We start from the raw sequence: 14,936 nt of genomic DNA, 5'->3' as shown, positions 1-14,936 counted from the left end.
GTTCCTCTACCATTAGCATCATTAGCATCAGTATGATCATCATCCAATTGCTTTATGATTCGATTTGGGGAATATTTATGAACTATTATTTTCATATGAACTTTAATATTAGTTTTTCATGTATCATGAAAAAACATTTCAAGTTTTCACTGAGATTGCATGACATTTATAGATCCATCTACAGAAATATTGAGTAGCATGTGAATAAGAGATGTCTCTCAATTTATTTCAATGTCCTTTATAACTTTCATTAAAGTTTTTTTATTTTTATGCACAAATGTTTGTATAACTATTATTAAAATTAAATTTATGTTTATGGTCTCTCAGCTATTTAAAAATATTTACAACTATTTATATTCCATATAAGAATGCTATTTAATTTTTTATTTTGATCTTAAAATGAACTTCCTTGTTAAACTTCTGCATGTTCTAACAGTTAATCTATAGGGTTCTTATGAGCGTTCTTGTTGAAGATAGCTCCTAACATCAAACAGATGGTTTTGTTTATTCCTTTTAAATCTGTATGGTTTTGCTTCTTGTTCTTAACCTATTGTTTTGTCTAGGACTTTCAGTGTAGCGTGGAATGAAGGCCACAAGAGCAAAATTCCTTGGTCTTTATCTTTTATTCTTTAAAATAAAGTTCCTCATATTTTGTCTTGAAAAAAATAATGTTTGCTATAATTTTCTGGAAAACTTCCTTTATCAAATGAAGACTACTTCTATTCTTACTTTGCTAAGAGGTTTTGCCATAAATTGCTGTTGAATCATCTACTGAGATAACTGTAAAGTTTTTTGCTTTGTAGTGTCTAAAAATGCATATATTTCTAGAATCAGCTCTACCTGGTCATATGTTTTCTGAATTTGGTGATGAGAGATTTTAGAATATTTGTATGTGTGTGTTTTTGTGTGTGTGCATATGAGATCAGTTGATAATTTTACTTCTCATTTGTTCTAACTTGGTTTAGATATCTGGATTATATTACTTCAAATGTTTTAGGAATCTTATCTTCCTTTACCAAATTCTATAAGGGTTTATATACCATGGGTACTGCCTACTTTGTAAAGGAGTGATAGAATTCAAATATAAATTTTTTCTTTAGTTTTCCTTAAGTTTGATGTCTATATTTATTATTTCTTTTCTTAAATTTTACCTGAATGTGCTCTGCTTTTTTACTTAGCTTCTTAAATTAAATGCCTCTCTCATTGCTTTTCAATCTTTATATGAATACTAGCCAACTTTATGTGACCAAAATGCCTGACAAGAACAATTGAGAGGAGGAAAAGTTCATCTGGGCTCATTGTTTCAGAAGTTTAGTCCATAGTCATTGTTTCAGAAGTTTAGTCAGTAACTCCACTGCTCTGGGTTTGAGATGAGACAAAACATCATGGCAGAAGGGCATGGCAAAGGAAAGTTGTTGAGCTCATGGGAGATGAGGCACCAGAGATAAAACATAAGCCCCAAAGTGTGCTCCCAATGTCCTGCTTTCTTCAGTCATACCCTGTCTATAGTTACCACCTAGTACAGTAGTCCTTCAAATTATTAATCTAGCAAATGGATTAATCCACTATGAGGTGAGGTGAGAGTTCTCATAATATAATAATTTCATCTCTGAATATTCCTCTATTGTCACACATGAGATTTCTGGGACACCTCATATCCTATCTGTAACAATATGTATCTAAAAGGCCACAGATTCTCTAAGTAATTGTACATTAGTGCTTATATATATATTATAGTGTTATGAATTCCTAATTTTATAAATTGCTATTATAATTCCTTTCAAATATATATATCTGTATTATTTCAAAAAAATATTTAAATAGCCACATGACGAGGTGAGCTACTGTTTTGATATACATAGCCAACTTAATTTAGGTATACATAGAAACTAAGGTCTGTATGACATTGATACTTTGGTATTAGGTGAGATTTGTTTTGTGATCCTAAAGACTATTGCAATTAATAGGAGAAAAGCAATTTTATAAACACATAGTCAATATAAGCTTATGCATTCCTTAATTAATGGGTAAAACTTTCCATATATATTTCCAGTGGATTAAACTGAAAATTTGTGTGGTTAAAATATTACTAATTGTTCTACATGTAGTATATGTTTTCTCTGTTAATTATTGAATCATGTTGAAGTTTCCTATAAGCACATTAAGTAATTAAATCAAGAATCAATTATCCTAAAAATAGCATAACAGTTTCTTAGTGTAATTTGAGATAGTTTGTTAAATATATACAAGTTTGGAAGTGCTATATTTTTCTGATGAATTATTCTACATATACCTTTTCCATCTTCATGTTTTTCCTAAAGTCCTCTCCCCTAACCCTATATTAATATAATTTATCCATCTTTATTTTGATTACTATTTCTCTGGTGAATGTTTGCAGCAATATATTTGATCTTAACAGGCATTCCAAGGGCATTCATAACTTGGGGACAATTTTTATGCTAATTTCTTGGCTTGGAGTTTCTATACTATAAAGGTAGTGAGAATTCTGAGCCAGAGATTTTGAGTTTTTAGGGTAGATATATATATACATATATAATCTACCCAAGACTCAAGCACGAGAAGCTGTCATTTACTAGGGGGGTAAAATTTTTTTCTGATCTTATTTCCACTAAGATCCTGCTGTCATACAGTGATCTTAGTTGCAACTCCTGGCCCTCATGGACATGTAACCCTGTTGTGTTAGTTGGCTTTCCAAAACTGTGAGCAAAACCTGAGATAAACAACATGAAAGAGGAAGGAAGGATTTATTTTGGCTTATGGTTTGAGAGGTTTCAGTCCATGGTTATTTGACCCCATCACTGTGGGCTAATGGTAAGGTGGAACCTTACAGGGAAGAAGAGTGACAGAGCAAAACTGCTCATCTCATGGATGTTAGGAAGGAGGGAGGGAGGGAGAAAGAGAGAGAGGGAGAGGAGGGAGAGAAGGAGGGAGAGAGGGAGGGAGGGAGGGAGGGAAGGAGGGAGGGAGAGAGGAGGAGAGAGAGAGAGAGAGAGACTAGAGACAAAATAAACCCTTTAAAGGCACGCCCTTCATGAGCTATCTCCTCCAACTAGGCCCCACCTCCTACAGTTTCCATGGTCTCCCAGTAGTGCCTCTAAGCTGGGGACAAACCCTTTAACACATGAGCCTTTGGGAGACACTTAGTATTTAACCTGTAGCTCATGTCTTTGACCCACTGGGTGCTGTATCCTCTCTGCAATCCACCAGAGCCTATGACCTCTCCACATTAGGCAACCCAGCAGCAGTTCTTTGCTTACTTTGCCAATTTTTACTTCTGTCTTCAATTTTGCTTCTGAATAGTTGATTTTATTTGATTTTGTTTTTCTATAGGTGCTTTTTAAAACATTTTTCTTTTAGTTCCTTCATGTTCCTAGCCATTTATGTGGAATGATTTCAAATTATTTTATTCTGACTTCTTCTACAGTCCAGAGTCTAAGATTCCTGTTTAAAAGAAGCAGAGTGAGCTAAGAAAAGAAACATGACCTTTTGCTCTGAGGAGGATGCTCTATTTACATTGCATGCTTCCAAATGACAGAAAGATTTCTTTATGTATCACTGGGCAAAGACTATGTCCAAATAATAACATATTCACATAGCAAAAAGGGGTCTTTCATCTCTTTATATATATCCTAATAGGTATTGTTTATATTATTCTACATACTAGTCTGAAAATAAGTGTGTATAGAATCTGTTTCTTCTTACAGTACCATAATCACACTTTAAATTTTAATACTGAACGTTAGTGAAATTCTGGATAAACAAATAATAATCATTCATCTACTGCTGTTGGCATTACTTGTTGGACCAACCCATTAGTAAGACAATGTTATTCTTAGCAGCAGTAACAATGGCAATTCTGTATTTTGGAATTTATCATAGGGTCTCTAATTTTAATTGAATATTTTTCCAATTCTGTATACATGAGTCTCTTTCCTGGCTACTTGACTCTAGCATAGAACTTCTAGCATCTTCTAGAATGGGGGCTTTGAATTGTTTGGTTTCCATGGGGACTGTAATCTGATCTAGACTTAAATTTTCAGTGGGGATCTGTAACCTATTAATATCTGTCCTAAGTGCCTACTGTTTGCTAAAAAACTTAAGAGTACAAACTGTCTCTGGATTCTATGCCACCATAACATATACTTTAAAGATAATAATAATTATCTCCTGAGTCTCCAACATATATATTCACATCACATGTGTATATATGTTATGAGCTTAAATACCTCAGGGAAAAGATAATTAATGTTTATTTCTTCTTTATAATTAGTAAGTCTCATCCAGGACCTGCGTGGGGAGGGAATAAGTAATCCTTGGAGGCGTGGACTGGCTGGAAATAAAAGCCCGGAAAAGCAGTATTGAGAAATAAACACAAAGGATACAGAAAATATTTATATTGAAAGCATGAGCTTGATGAATGGAAAAGACCTTATGGGTCTGATCCAAACCAAGGGAAAAAATCCAATGCTTTATTTATACCAAAGGAATTTATTGAGAGGAGGGTTCTCCAAGGTAACAAGAAGCCAGAGGGTATGTGAAAGTTGGCCTGACTGGGGACTTATCATTTGCACAGTAATTCTTCCTCCTCCAGGCAGCTAGCCCACAAGGCTAGTTGGGGCACGGTATCTCTCTCCACCTCCAGGAGTTCTGTTTGAACCCAGGGCTGTCTGAGCCAATAATTTCCAAGGTATCACAGAATTCTCTTTGAATAGGGATGTCTGCGAGGGCAAAGGAGCAGTCTCAATGGTAAGATTACCCTGAAAGTTCTCCAAGGGGCACACCTCTGCTTAGACATGGCTTAGACATGCCAACAGTTCATTCAAAACTTCCCACAAGTAAGATTGTCTAAATAGAAAGATATTTTGAAGAATATCTATCTCAGAAAACAAAAATAACTTTCTTTGTATTCTTGTCATGGTGAAAATCAATTCATTTCCCACATCTCTCAAACACCTCCATAAATTACAAATTATAAAATTAGTCAACAAAGTAATCACCTACAACACTGTCTGCATATTTTCCATTTGTCCATCTAGTTCTATTTTTCACTTCTTCACCCATCTCTGTTCCAGAAGAGTGACCTCTATGGACCACAACTACTGACTTCATGATTCTTTGGTTTCAGGATGATTTTAGCCAATGGAAGGCAACAACAAGCTATCAGCACATGGTTAACTGAAAAAAATGGAGTATTAATTCTCCATCATCTTCCTTGGATGGTTGTTTGCTGGCTATAACTACATTACCTGATTTTCAGCCAGGGCTCCTCTCTTGAAGTTCACAGTCTGGCCAGTTCTTGTGTTATGGGTTGATGTGAAAATTAACCCAGACTTATCCCATTTTGTTCAGACACTCACCTGTGTACAACTGGCCCCCACTTTCCATATGAGCCCACTCTCATAGAAGCTAACACCTCTACCCCCACCTACTTGCACCCTGACCACAACGTCCTTGCTCTATGCGACTAATACAAGATTGTTTTTCTGAGAATATAATTTCTCAGGAAATATGACTATATGACTTTTTTTTGGTAACTTTCCACTTATATGAAATGTACGTTATGATTATTATTGCTTCTCCTGCCTTCTCTTCTTTGTACCTTATAAGTGTGTTCCTGTCTCCAATCGGGGTAGAGAGTTGCAGAGAGCTGCTTGGTTCTCTGTATTTTCAGCCCTAGCAAGAAAATAAAGCTTTTATCTTCACTTTTAAAGGACCCAGAGAATTGTTTGGTAATTTGGAAACAGCACCTTAACACTTGTAACTATTCTCTCTTCTTGACCTTTCATGTCTATAAATAGTAGAAATTACTATCTCCGATTTAGAGGTATTATCATTGATATCTCTTTTCTGTTTCCCTTTTCCTGTTCACAACTTGTGCATAGGCCACTGACTAAATGCCCTTGAATTGAAAGTTTTTAAAATATCATTGACTTCCTGATGGCAACCTGGTTTCCATGTCAATCAATTTCTGTATAATCACTGAGTCATCCATATTTGGGACCAGGAAATGAATGAATGGAGCAGTCAAGAATATTTCTTTTACTACTAATATGGTGGGCTAGAATGGCAGACTAAATAACTTATGATGACAAAAAAAATGAAAAACAATTATTGCTAACAGCATCGAAATTCCTAGGTTAAAATATAAGTTGTGATAGGAACCCAAATAAAACAATGATGTTGTATTCAATCTGAAGAAATTTACTGATTTGGAGAATGAGTTCATTTTGATTGCCTCATGAGATGTAAGATTAGAAGACAGAGTTCTGGGCACATTGCAGAAAAACAGCTCCAAAAAGTGATTTTCCTTCTACAAAGTAGGAATTTTAAAGAGCTAAGCGCCTCCATTTCATCCCAAGAGATTGTGAAAAAAGTTATCTGATGTGAGCAGATAAGGAGCAAGGGAATTCAAGAAGTAATTTCTAGACTAAAAAAACACAACAATATGTACAATGTCTGAAACAGTAGAGGGAAAAATATTATAAAAAATCCAAATCTAGAGAGAATCATGAAACAAAAGGGAAGCATATGTGATGCAAAGAGGAAACCTAGCGAGGAAAAATGTCAGACTATGTAGGTAGAATCTCATGTAGCATCATGGATCAAATGCTCCAGGTAAAGTATGAACAGACTGTATTTAAAATGGAAGTTATTTATTATTAATGAGACATATAAAATAAAGCTAAAGATGTAGAAAGGTTGAAAGCAAAAAAATTCAGCATAAAAGTACATATTTAAAAAATGTAGTGTATCTAAATAAATGTCAAGACAAATGGAATATAAGGTGTACATTACTAAATATTAAGACAATCACTTCATTTGATAAGTGACACTTTTCTCAGGGAAGATATGATATATCTGAATTCATGAACACCTATGTAATGACCTCAAAATGTATAAAGAAAAAGGACTGAAAGAACTACCAAATAAAATGAACAAATCATTCTCACACTGAAAGATTTTAAAGCTAATTAAAATACAGAATATTTCAACAATCTGATTAAACTTATTCTAAGGACTTGGGACATAGTTAAGTGGAAGAGTGCTTGCTTCCCTTGCATAAGGCTCTGTGTTTGATCACTAGCACTACAAATAGAGAAGAAAAAAGAAAAGAAACCTTAGTCTAAATGTGCTTATCATGGCACTACACCTGGCAATTACACATTGCACATTCTTTCTAAATACCCAAGAAATTTTGATCATGTCCATAAAGCAGACTTCAAAAAAAGATTGAAATATAGAAATAAAGAGGAAACAACATATTATAATAAAAATTCAGTTACTTATGATTTAGTTCAGAAGAATATCATATCATAATGCCAAGAATCATGTAAATGCCAAGAGCCTGGCAGAGAGAGACAAGAGAAGACACCTCCAACTTCAGAGAAACCCTGAAGGGCCTTTTATGGAGGAAATGGCATCTGGACTCAGATATAAGAATTTAGAGGACACTGGGCCTTTGCAATCTAAAGACACAAATATGTAAGACAGACCTGGATGATATCGGATAGAATAATCAGTGGGAACATTGAATACATGAAAGGAATAGAAGGATATAGAATCAGAAAGGCAGTGAAGAATCTGTGGTAGTTACTATGTTAGAAAATGACAATGTAGGTCCATCGTGGAAAATGGATCATCAAAGTAGAAAATTAGGGTATGAACTAATGGATTTTATCACACATACAAACTCCAAAGTTTACTTGACTTTTCTATAATTGGTAAGGAATGACAGGTACTTGAGAAATAAAAAGATAAGAATGTAAGAAACTATAAAAATTGCTGAGAAACCTTGAAAAATTGGACAATACAGGTTAAAATGATTTTCTTTGAAGAGGTGTATATTCTAGGTTGCTTTTAGGTCTTTAAGCAAACAAACAAAAAATCTGGGTTAAATCTGAACTGAATCATGTCTAAAATCAAAACTGCTGAAAGAGAAAGCTTCAGAGTTGAGAAGTTCTGGGTGAATGACAGCTCTGTCCCCTCAGTCAGCCCAGCCTGCACTCCCTAGGAAACAGAGGACTGACTCTACTTTTTGTGGACTTTGGACAATAGGTTTCCCACCTATGCTCACTCTGTTGCAGATCCTTGATGAATAGTCCTTCAAAGCCAATTCTGAAGCTTTTTTTTCTTTTGTACAAGCACTTCAGACTGGCAGCTCACAAATGCTGATCTTTAGTTCTACCGATTACTCTGTTGGCTTCCAGCTCAGGCTCCCAGGTTCACTGTGTAATTGCCTGCCTGAAGAGCCATAAAATTGGGTGTCACCATTGCAGAGTTTAGTAACTTCTAACATCTAGCTCACATTTATCGCCACATATATCAGCCTTTCTAAAGTGATCTAGCACATTTATTTATTTTTAGATAAGCAGAAGCTACCATATTTGTATGTATGCTATATAGAAGTTAACTGCACAAATTAAGATGACCCAATTTCTTCCAGGTATTTTCTTCTCTATAGATGGATGAAAGTTATTAAAGCCCACTGCTATCATTTGGATACATGCTCTTTAAAGGCCTACAAATTTAACACTTGCTCACCAGTCTGTGCTACTATTGGGGAGCTGGTGGAATTTTTAGGAGGTGGCACCTAGTGGAAGGATGTTAGGGCATTGAGGATATGACACTGAAGAGGTTATAGGTACCTTGTTTCTCCTCTTCCTCTCTCAGTTTTTCTGCTACACACAATCTGCCATAATGTACTGCCTTGTCAGAGGCCCCAAAACAATGGGGTCAATTGACTGTAGACAGAAACCTCAAAACTGAGTCAAAATAAACCTTTCCTCCTTTTAAGTTGTTGCCTCAGGTATCTTTATTATAGTAACAAAGGCTGACTACCCAACCAAAACTCTTCTAGAACAAATTTGCATTTTCCTACTTTTTTAAGTCTACTAAAAAAAGAAGTTTTTGTTTTAGTTTACTCTGGAAAAGGCTCATCACTCACTACATTGGAAATGAAAAATGAAAGCACATCATAACAGATCTATACCATGCCCTCTCTACTGAGATATATTATAGATATACAATGATGTATGTATTGATGGAAGAATGGATGGATAGATAAATAGACAGATACAAATAGATAATCTCAAGACATTCTCTATCTAGAATAGCATAATTTACTACTTGATTTTATAATATGTAATTTAAACATATTGATGAGTTTTATATGTAACAAAAATAATGCCAGATTCAAGTGTACTAAAATTTATTGTTAATAACTGTTTTTTAATGTGAAAATAAACTGTTTGTGAATAAATTTTTGTATAACCACAGATTGTAATACTATATAAGTTCAATGTATGTTTTTAAATCTCTACTCAAGAAATGCTAATAATCAATACTTTCAAATAGTTGACAACACATTAAAAAGATATTTAAAGTACTCTTGAAATAGGTAAAAATTATAAATGAGATTATCAATTCAATGTTATATTGATACTTTCACCAAAGAATATATCAAGTTGTGAATAAGATTACAAATATATATACACCTATACATATATATGTACATACACATATACATATATATATATATATATATATTTGTAATCTTATATTTCCATTTGAAGAGATATGCTCCCAATTTACTTATGTAAACACTGGCCATCACTGACAAATAGGCATTCTTTTGGGGGGCGGGGTACCAGGATTGAACACTTGACCACTGAGCCACATCCCCAGCCCTATTTTATATTTTATTTAGAGACAGGGTCTCACTGAGTTGCTAAACACCTTGCTTTTGCTGAGACTGGCTTTGAATTCGTAATCCTCTTGCAAATCGGCCCTTGCAGCCTCTTGCCTATAGGAGTTCACCATCGCACCGAGCTTAAATAGGTATTCTTTTTTCAAATAATGGATTCATCAAATATATAAAAATACTTATTTTAAACTTGATTCATTTGTTTTTCTCCCTAAGTTATATGATGTGTTTTACACTTTTTCATCTCATTTTTCCTACTATATTCATGGATTTTAGCCATAAGCTCAGGTTGATATTTGACAATTAAAGATTTTTATGTTCTGATTGGGCTTCAAGAACAAAGATGGACAATAGATGTGATCCACAGAGAGGAAAAGAAATGGAGTCAGCATCCAATTATCTAATCGATGAAAAATAATCTATATTTATTTAGGCAAAAGTATTTGTCCTGCTTTTTTTTTTCAATTCCTCATACAACTGTTTTTGTTCTCTCAGGGATCCCTATTGGAATTCCCACTGTCTACTTCTCTTTGCTGAGCCTATTTCATGAATACAGATATTTAACTCTTTAAGTTTTATGGTCTGAATCAGATAGTCTTCCATTGCCAATAATTGAAAACAAAACAAAATGGACAGTTCAATGGCGTTGGCTTCAGGTAAGTCTTTATTTAGGGATCAAATGATGTGGACAAAGGTCTCTCTCTCTCTCCTACCCTCTTTCTCTCTCTCTTCCTGTTAACTCCATTATGGAGTAAAATACATTCTCATGGTTCCAAGACAACTGCCTAAAATACTCCAGAGATATATGCAATATATCTTGTTCAGTTCTAGTATAAAATGAATCATTGCTCAAAATTCAAAATTCAAATCTTGGTCTTGTTTGGCCAGATTGGATCATGAATCAATTGTCACAATATCATTAATGTGATAAACCAATGGACTTGAGCCAGTCAGGATGTATTTTGAGTTTGGGGTTCTATTAAACCTACACATAGTACGCTGTTTGAAGTGTTGACCAAAGGTCTAAAATTCTACTATGTTTTCAACTGGATTTTAGAGAATTCTGATTTGATATAAAGAGTTAAATGAGTATGATAAACAGTTGATTTGCACATTTATTTTTAATGTAATACTACTGAACCTGATTAGTGAAGATTTTCTTACACTAAAGCTCAGGGATATATGTAGAGAATCTAACAAGAAGATATAATATGCTTTTGTTACTCTATGTGCATATATGATTATATGACAGGTATAATTCTACATCATGTACAACCAGAAGAATGAGAAGTTATATTCCATTTATATATGATGTGTCAAAGGGCATTCTACTGTCGTGTATAACTAATTTGAACATATAAAAAAGATATAATATGCCTGACATTATTTTTTAATCCATAAACAATAAGCACTGTTCTAAAAGTCTAGCACCTCAGTGTATTTTATAGGTGCTTACCAGAAAGCTTAAATGTTAATAATCTTGGATCTATCATGAGTGTTATTGGTCAAACATCAGGGTACAGGGGGTCATTATACTATAGTTAATATTAGTTTAAGTTTAACCTACTCAGACTGCTCAATCAATATTTGGGAAATAAAAACATCATTTTCTATTTTTTAAAAAAATGAAGCTTTATTATAACATTAAATATATTTCTATGATTGAAATATGTCTTGATTTTTGTCAACAACAATAATAATTACTATATCCTTAAAAATCCTCGAACTGGCATAATTTTGTAAAAATCAGGCCAATCTCATTGCTTTTTTTAAAACTGGATTTGTAAGCAGGTTTCAGCATATATTTCAACTTCGTTTATCAGCATCATACATGTTGTCAATTTATTATGGAGATATAGTTATAGAGTGTCTTTTTTTTGCTAAGACATTATTTTCATATTGAGAAGGGAATGAGATGTTTATTTAATAAGGAAAATAATTGCTAATTCACCTAACATTTTTTAGCATACAAAGTCCTGGGGCATATATCATTATTTGATTCTCACTACAATATGAAATGAAGAAGGGTTTGCTACCCTTTTGTAGATTAAAATATCACTTCTAGTGGGGAGGGCCAGTTACGATGCTAATGCAGGAACTGAGTCAGGACAGTGACGGAATGCATTGAAGTTCAAATATGTATGGAATTAATTAATGAAGTCAGAGCCTAAATTTAGTTCTTTACAAGTTCAGAACTTTCCTTATAACTTAACGATTATTGTGTTATTGCTCACATATTTTAACAAACAAAGCATGTGATCAGTTTCTGTAGTTCATTATACATGGCAGATAAAAGTCAAAATGAAACAAAAATCTCCTGGAGGACTTTTTGGGGACACAGCCTTATTATTTTTGTTGTTGTTGTTGCTGTTGTTATTATTACTATTATTATTATTATTTTCTACTTTGCTCAATTAATAAGGAGTTTTGTATGCTCTTGGTCTATAGGATGTTGAAAATTTTATGCCTCTAACAGAGAGCCATCCTGAATGTATTCAGATTTCTTCAAAAGGCTTCTTCAAAACATTTTTCTAATGCTTTTGTTATCAAGAGAAAACCAGGTGAGGAAAAATACAGCTAGCTGCGCCTACAGATGTTAACACACACACGCACACACAAAACAGCCTTTAAGTGATAGTTAACAGCAACTAGAGACAAACTTAACAATATGTAAAGAGAATCTCTTCTTTAAACTCTAATGCTGAAGCTCGAGGCAGAAACAAGATGCAGCCTGTGGCTCTCATCCCACCACAGGTAGCTTAACTACTCTGGTTTTATCCTACGTGGCCCAACAAGGCCTGACAAACAGCACCGCCGTACCAGAAGCATCTCTCGGGCGATGATGCGTATAGACAGAGGGATTTTTTAGTCAATTGCAGGAATTAGGCTTTAATGCTTTTTACTAAAAGACTTCATACCCCAGATAGCTGCCTGCTATCCTCTGAATCTTGGCAGGCAGTGCGACTGCTGAAGCAGAAATGGGGAAGCTATGTTAAGCAGATTTTCACGCATGTACAAAATGCTTTATTTGTAAAGCTACTTTTTCTTTGTAGCAGTTCAAAATGCTATTTTTTTTTTTTCTCCTAACCTCTGAGTTTGGTCAATTCTCAGTCTTCACCAAAATTACTTTTTAAAAATGTTCCTGTAGAGCACAGAACAGAATAAATGCGCCCCTCATCAAAAGTCAATATTTTGGAAAAAATAATCTTAAACATGTCAATTAAAGAAATTTTTTAAAATGATCATAGTTCTTCCAAAAACTACACACAGAAGGATACTAAATACTTTACCATTGAATGGAAGTTCAAGAGGGCTACAGACTTCCCTTTTACTTTTAGTTGTTGGCGAAGAGATCAGTTTTGCCACGAGGGATGCAGAAATGGGCTGCACCAACAGGGAGGTGAGGTTTGACTGGTTTTGTCTAAAGCTTCCATCTGTATTCAGAAGATAAAGGAACAAAGTCCTTAGTAAACAGAAATTTAAAACAAAGAGAAATTCTTTGCAATAAGTATGTAAATTATGAGTAATAAGTTTATATTTGTTCATTTGTTTATTTACTCCTAAGTACACTGTCTACTTATTAAAAATGATTTGAGATACTTCATAAAAATCTAGTCCAATTACAATTATGTATTCTATTAAAGATGGCAGATTGTACACATACACTTACCTCCATTGTCCCATAAAACTCCATTAAAATAACAACAAAGGAATAAAAAAAAGTAAATCCACAGGGGCAAAGAGAATAGACAGTAATACGATTTTAGCAGTTGGAAAGCAGATGAGTAAGTGTCAATGGACATAACAGCCCTGAGGAGACCAAAATCTCAGCCTGCAGTGAGGAAACTGAGAAGCAATACAGTTATAAACCCAGAAATCAGGAAGGCTTAGGGATTGGCAAAAACAGCTCCCTATTGAGGCAAGCATGAAGGGGGCTGGATTCAGAGGATTGGATTAGATTCTAATTGTGAACGATCTGTCCTCCTGCACTTCTTACATACCCAGGCAATGCAGGTTTCTGTTCCTCCTTCATTCCAACAGAAAATAGAGACTCATAATAGGGAGACACCACATGCACTGAAAGAGGTAATACTTAAACCATGATGTTGACATCATTGCTCCAACTCTTCAGATGTTTTACCTTCCTGACACCCAATTCCTTCCATCCAGGTAGGTCAAGAGAAGATTGACTAGCAGCAAATATGACCAACTCAACCAAAAATATCTAATAATAATGAAAATCTGGAGGTCTACCAATAAAACAACTCTCTAAAGACATCCTGCCTTGAAAATCATTGGTCAGTAAATTCCACCCATATGCAAAATTTTGAATCAACTTAGGTTTGCTATTCTTAAGAATGAGCTTCTACCATGATACTGTGCAGCAAGAAGGATGCCTACTGAAGCAGCTCAGTGAGGAGGAGAGCAGGAGGCCAGGAGTCTCTGGAGGGAGGTCTCCAGAAAGACAAAATGAATGGGAATACAGATGAGAGGTAATGCATCAAGAGAATATTTACAGTAAAATCAAAATTAGGATTGAAGAGTTCCTAGACATATAGAAAAATAAGAAACATAAAGAGAGACAACTATTAGCTACAAAGGGACCAAAATTTATGTGAAAAAAGGTAGGTAATGGTCGAATATGGGTGATATTTACATAATCATAGTACAAATGATAATTTGTTGACTTAACACCAAAACATGATATTTTTAGGAAAAAGAAAAGGAAAGAAAGGCCACCCAGGGGCATGCATGTGGAGCTTTATGAAAGGCAAATTCATATCTTTCAGAGTGGTGCATCAATATAATGGAGAATATTGAAAAATGATGAGATAACCCAAACATGTTGAGAGATAGGGAGGTTAAATATAAAAAGTTGGTAGAAACCTAAGGTGTTAAAAGCAATAAAGTGTTTTCTCTGGGGAGATAATGAAAGGATAAAAGACATAGGAAAGCACAGGTGAAAGTGGTATTTTTATAAATCAATCTTCATGAAAATATTCGACTAAATAAACAGCATTCATCTATAACTTTGAAAAAAACAAAGCCAAAAAAAGGAGATAAAACAGCTACGGTAATACAAATTAAAAAATATTACACAAATACTTAGTAAAAAGGATAGAGAAAAAAACTAAATGGTGCTTAATCAAACACCTAAAAAATAATCAACTGAAATATTTTCTCAGAGTCAGAAAAAGAAATACACAATGGA

The 14,936-nt window shown here is 34.2% G+C and overlaps 1 protein-coding gene across 5 annotated transcripts in view; it reads right to left on the bottom strand.

Annotated features, from left to right (window-relative positions):
- The window catches only part of Naaladl2 (N-acetylated alpha-linked acidic dipeptidase like 2), a 1,279,203-nt gene that overhangs the window by 335,244 nt on the left and 929,023 nt on the right, over positions 1-14,936 (bottom strand). For all 5 annotated transcript variants that reach the window (XM_047564210.1, XM_047564211.1, XM_047564209.1 and 2 more), the window contains one exon: positions 13,015-13,158. In XM_047564210.1, coding sequence (XP_047420166.1) covers positions 13,015-13,158 — 144 coding nt within the window. The remainder of the gene's footprint in view (positions 1-13,014; positions 13,159-14,936) is intronic.

This window comes from Sciurus carolinensis, chromosome 9 (genome assembly GCF_902686445.1).
Source record: "Sciurus carolinensis chromosome 9, mSciCar1.2, whole genome shotgun sequence".
Taxonomy (NCBI): Eukaryota; Metazoa; Chordata; class Mammalia; order Rodentia; family Sciuridae; genus Sciurus; species Sciurus carolinensis.
The sequence above is the reverse complement of the archived record's forward strand: the minus strand, read 5'-3'. Positions and strand labels throughout refer to the sequence as shown.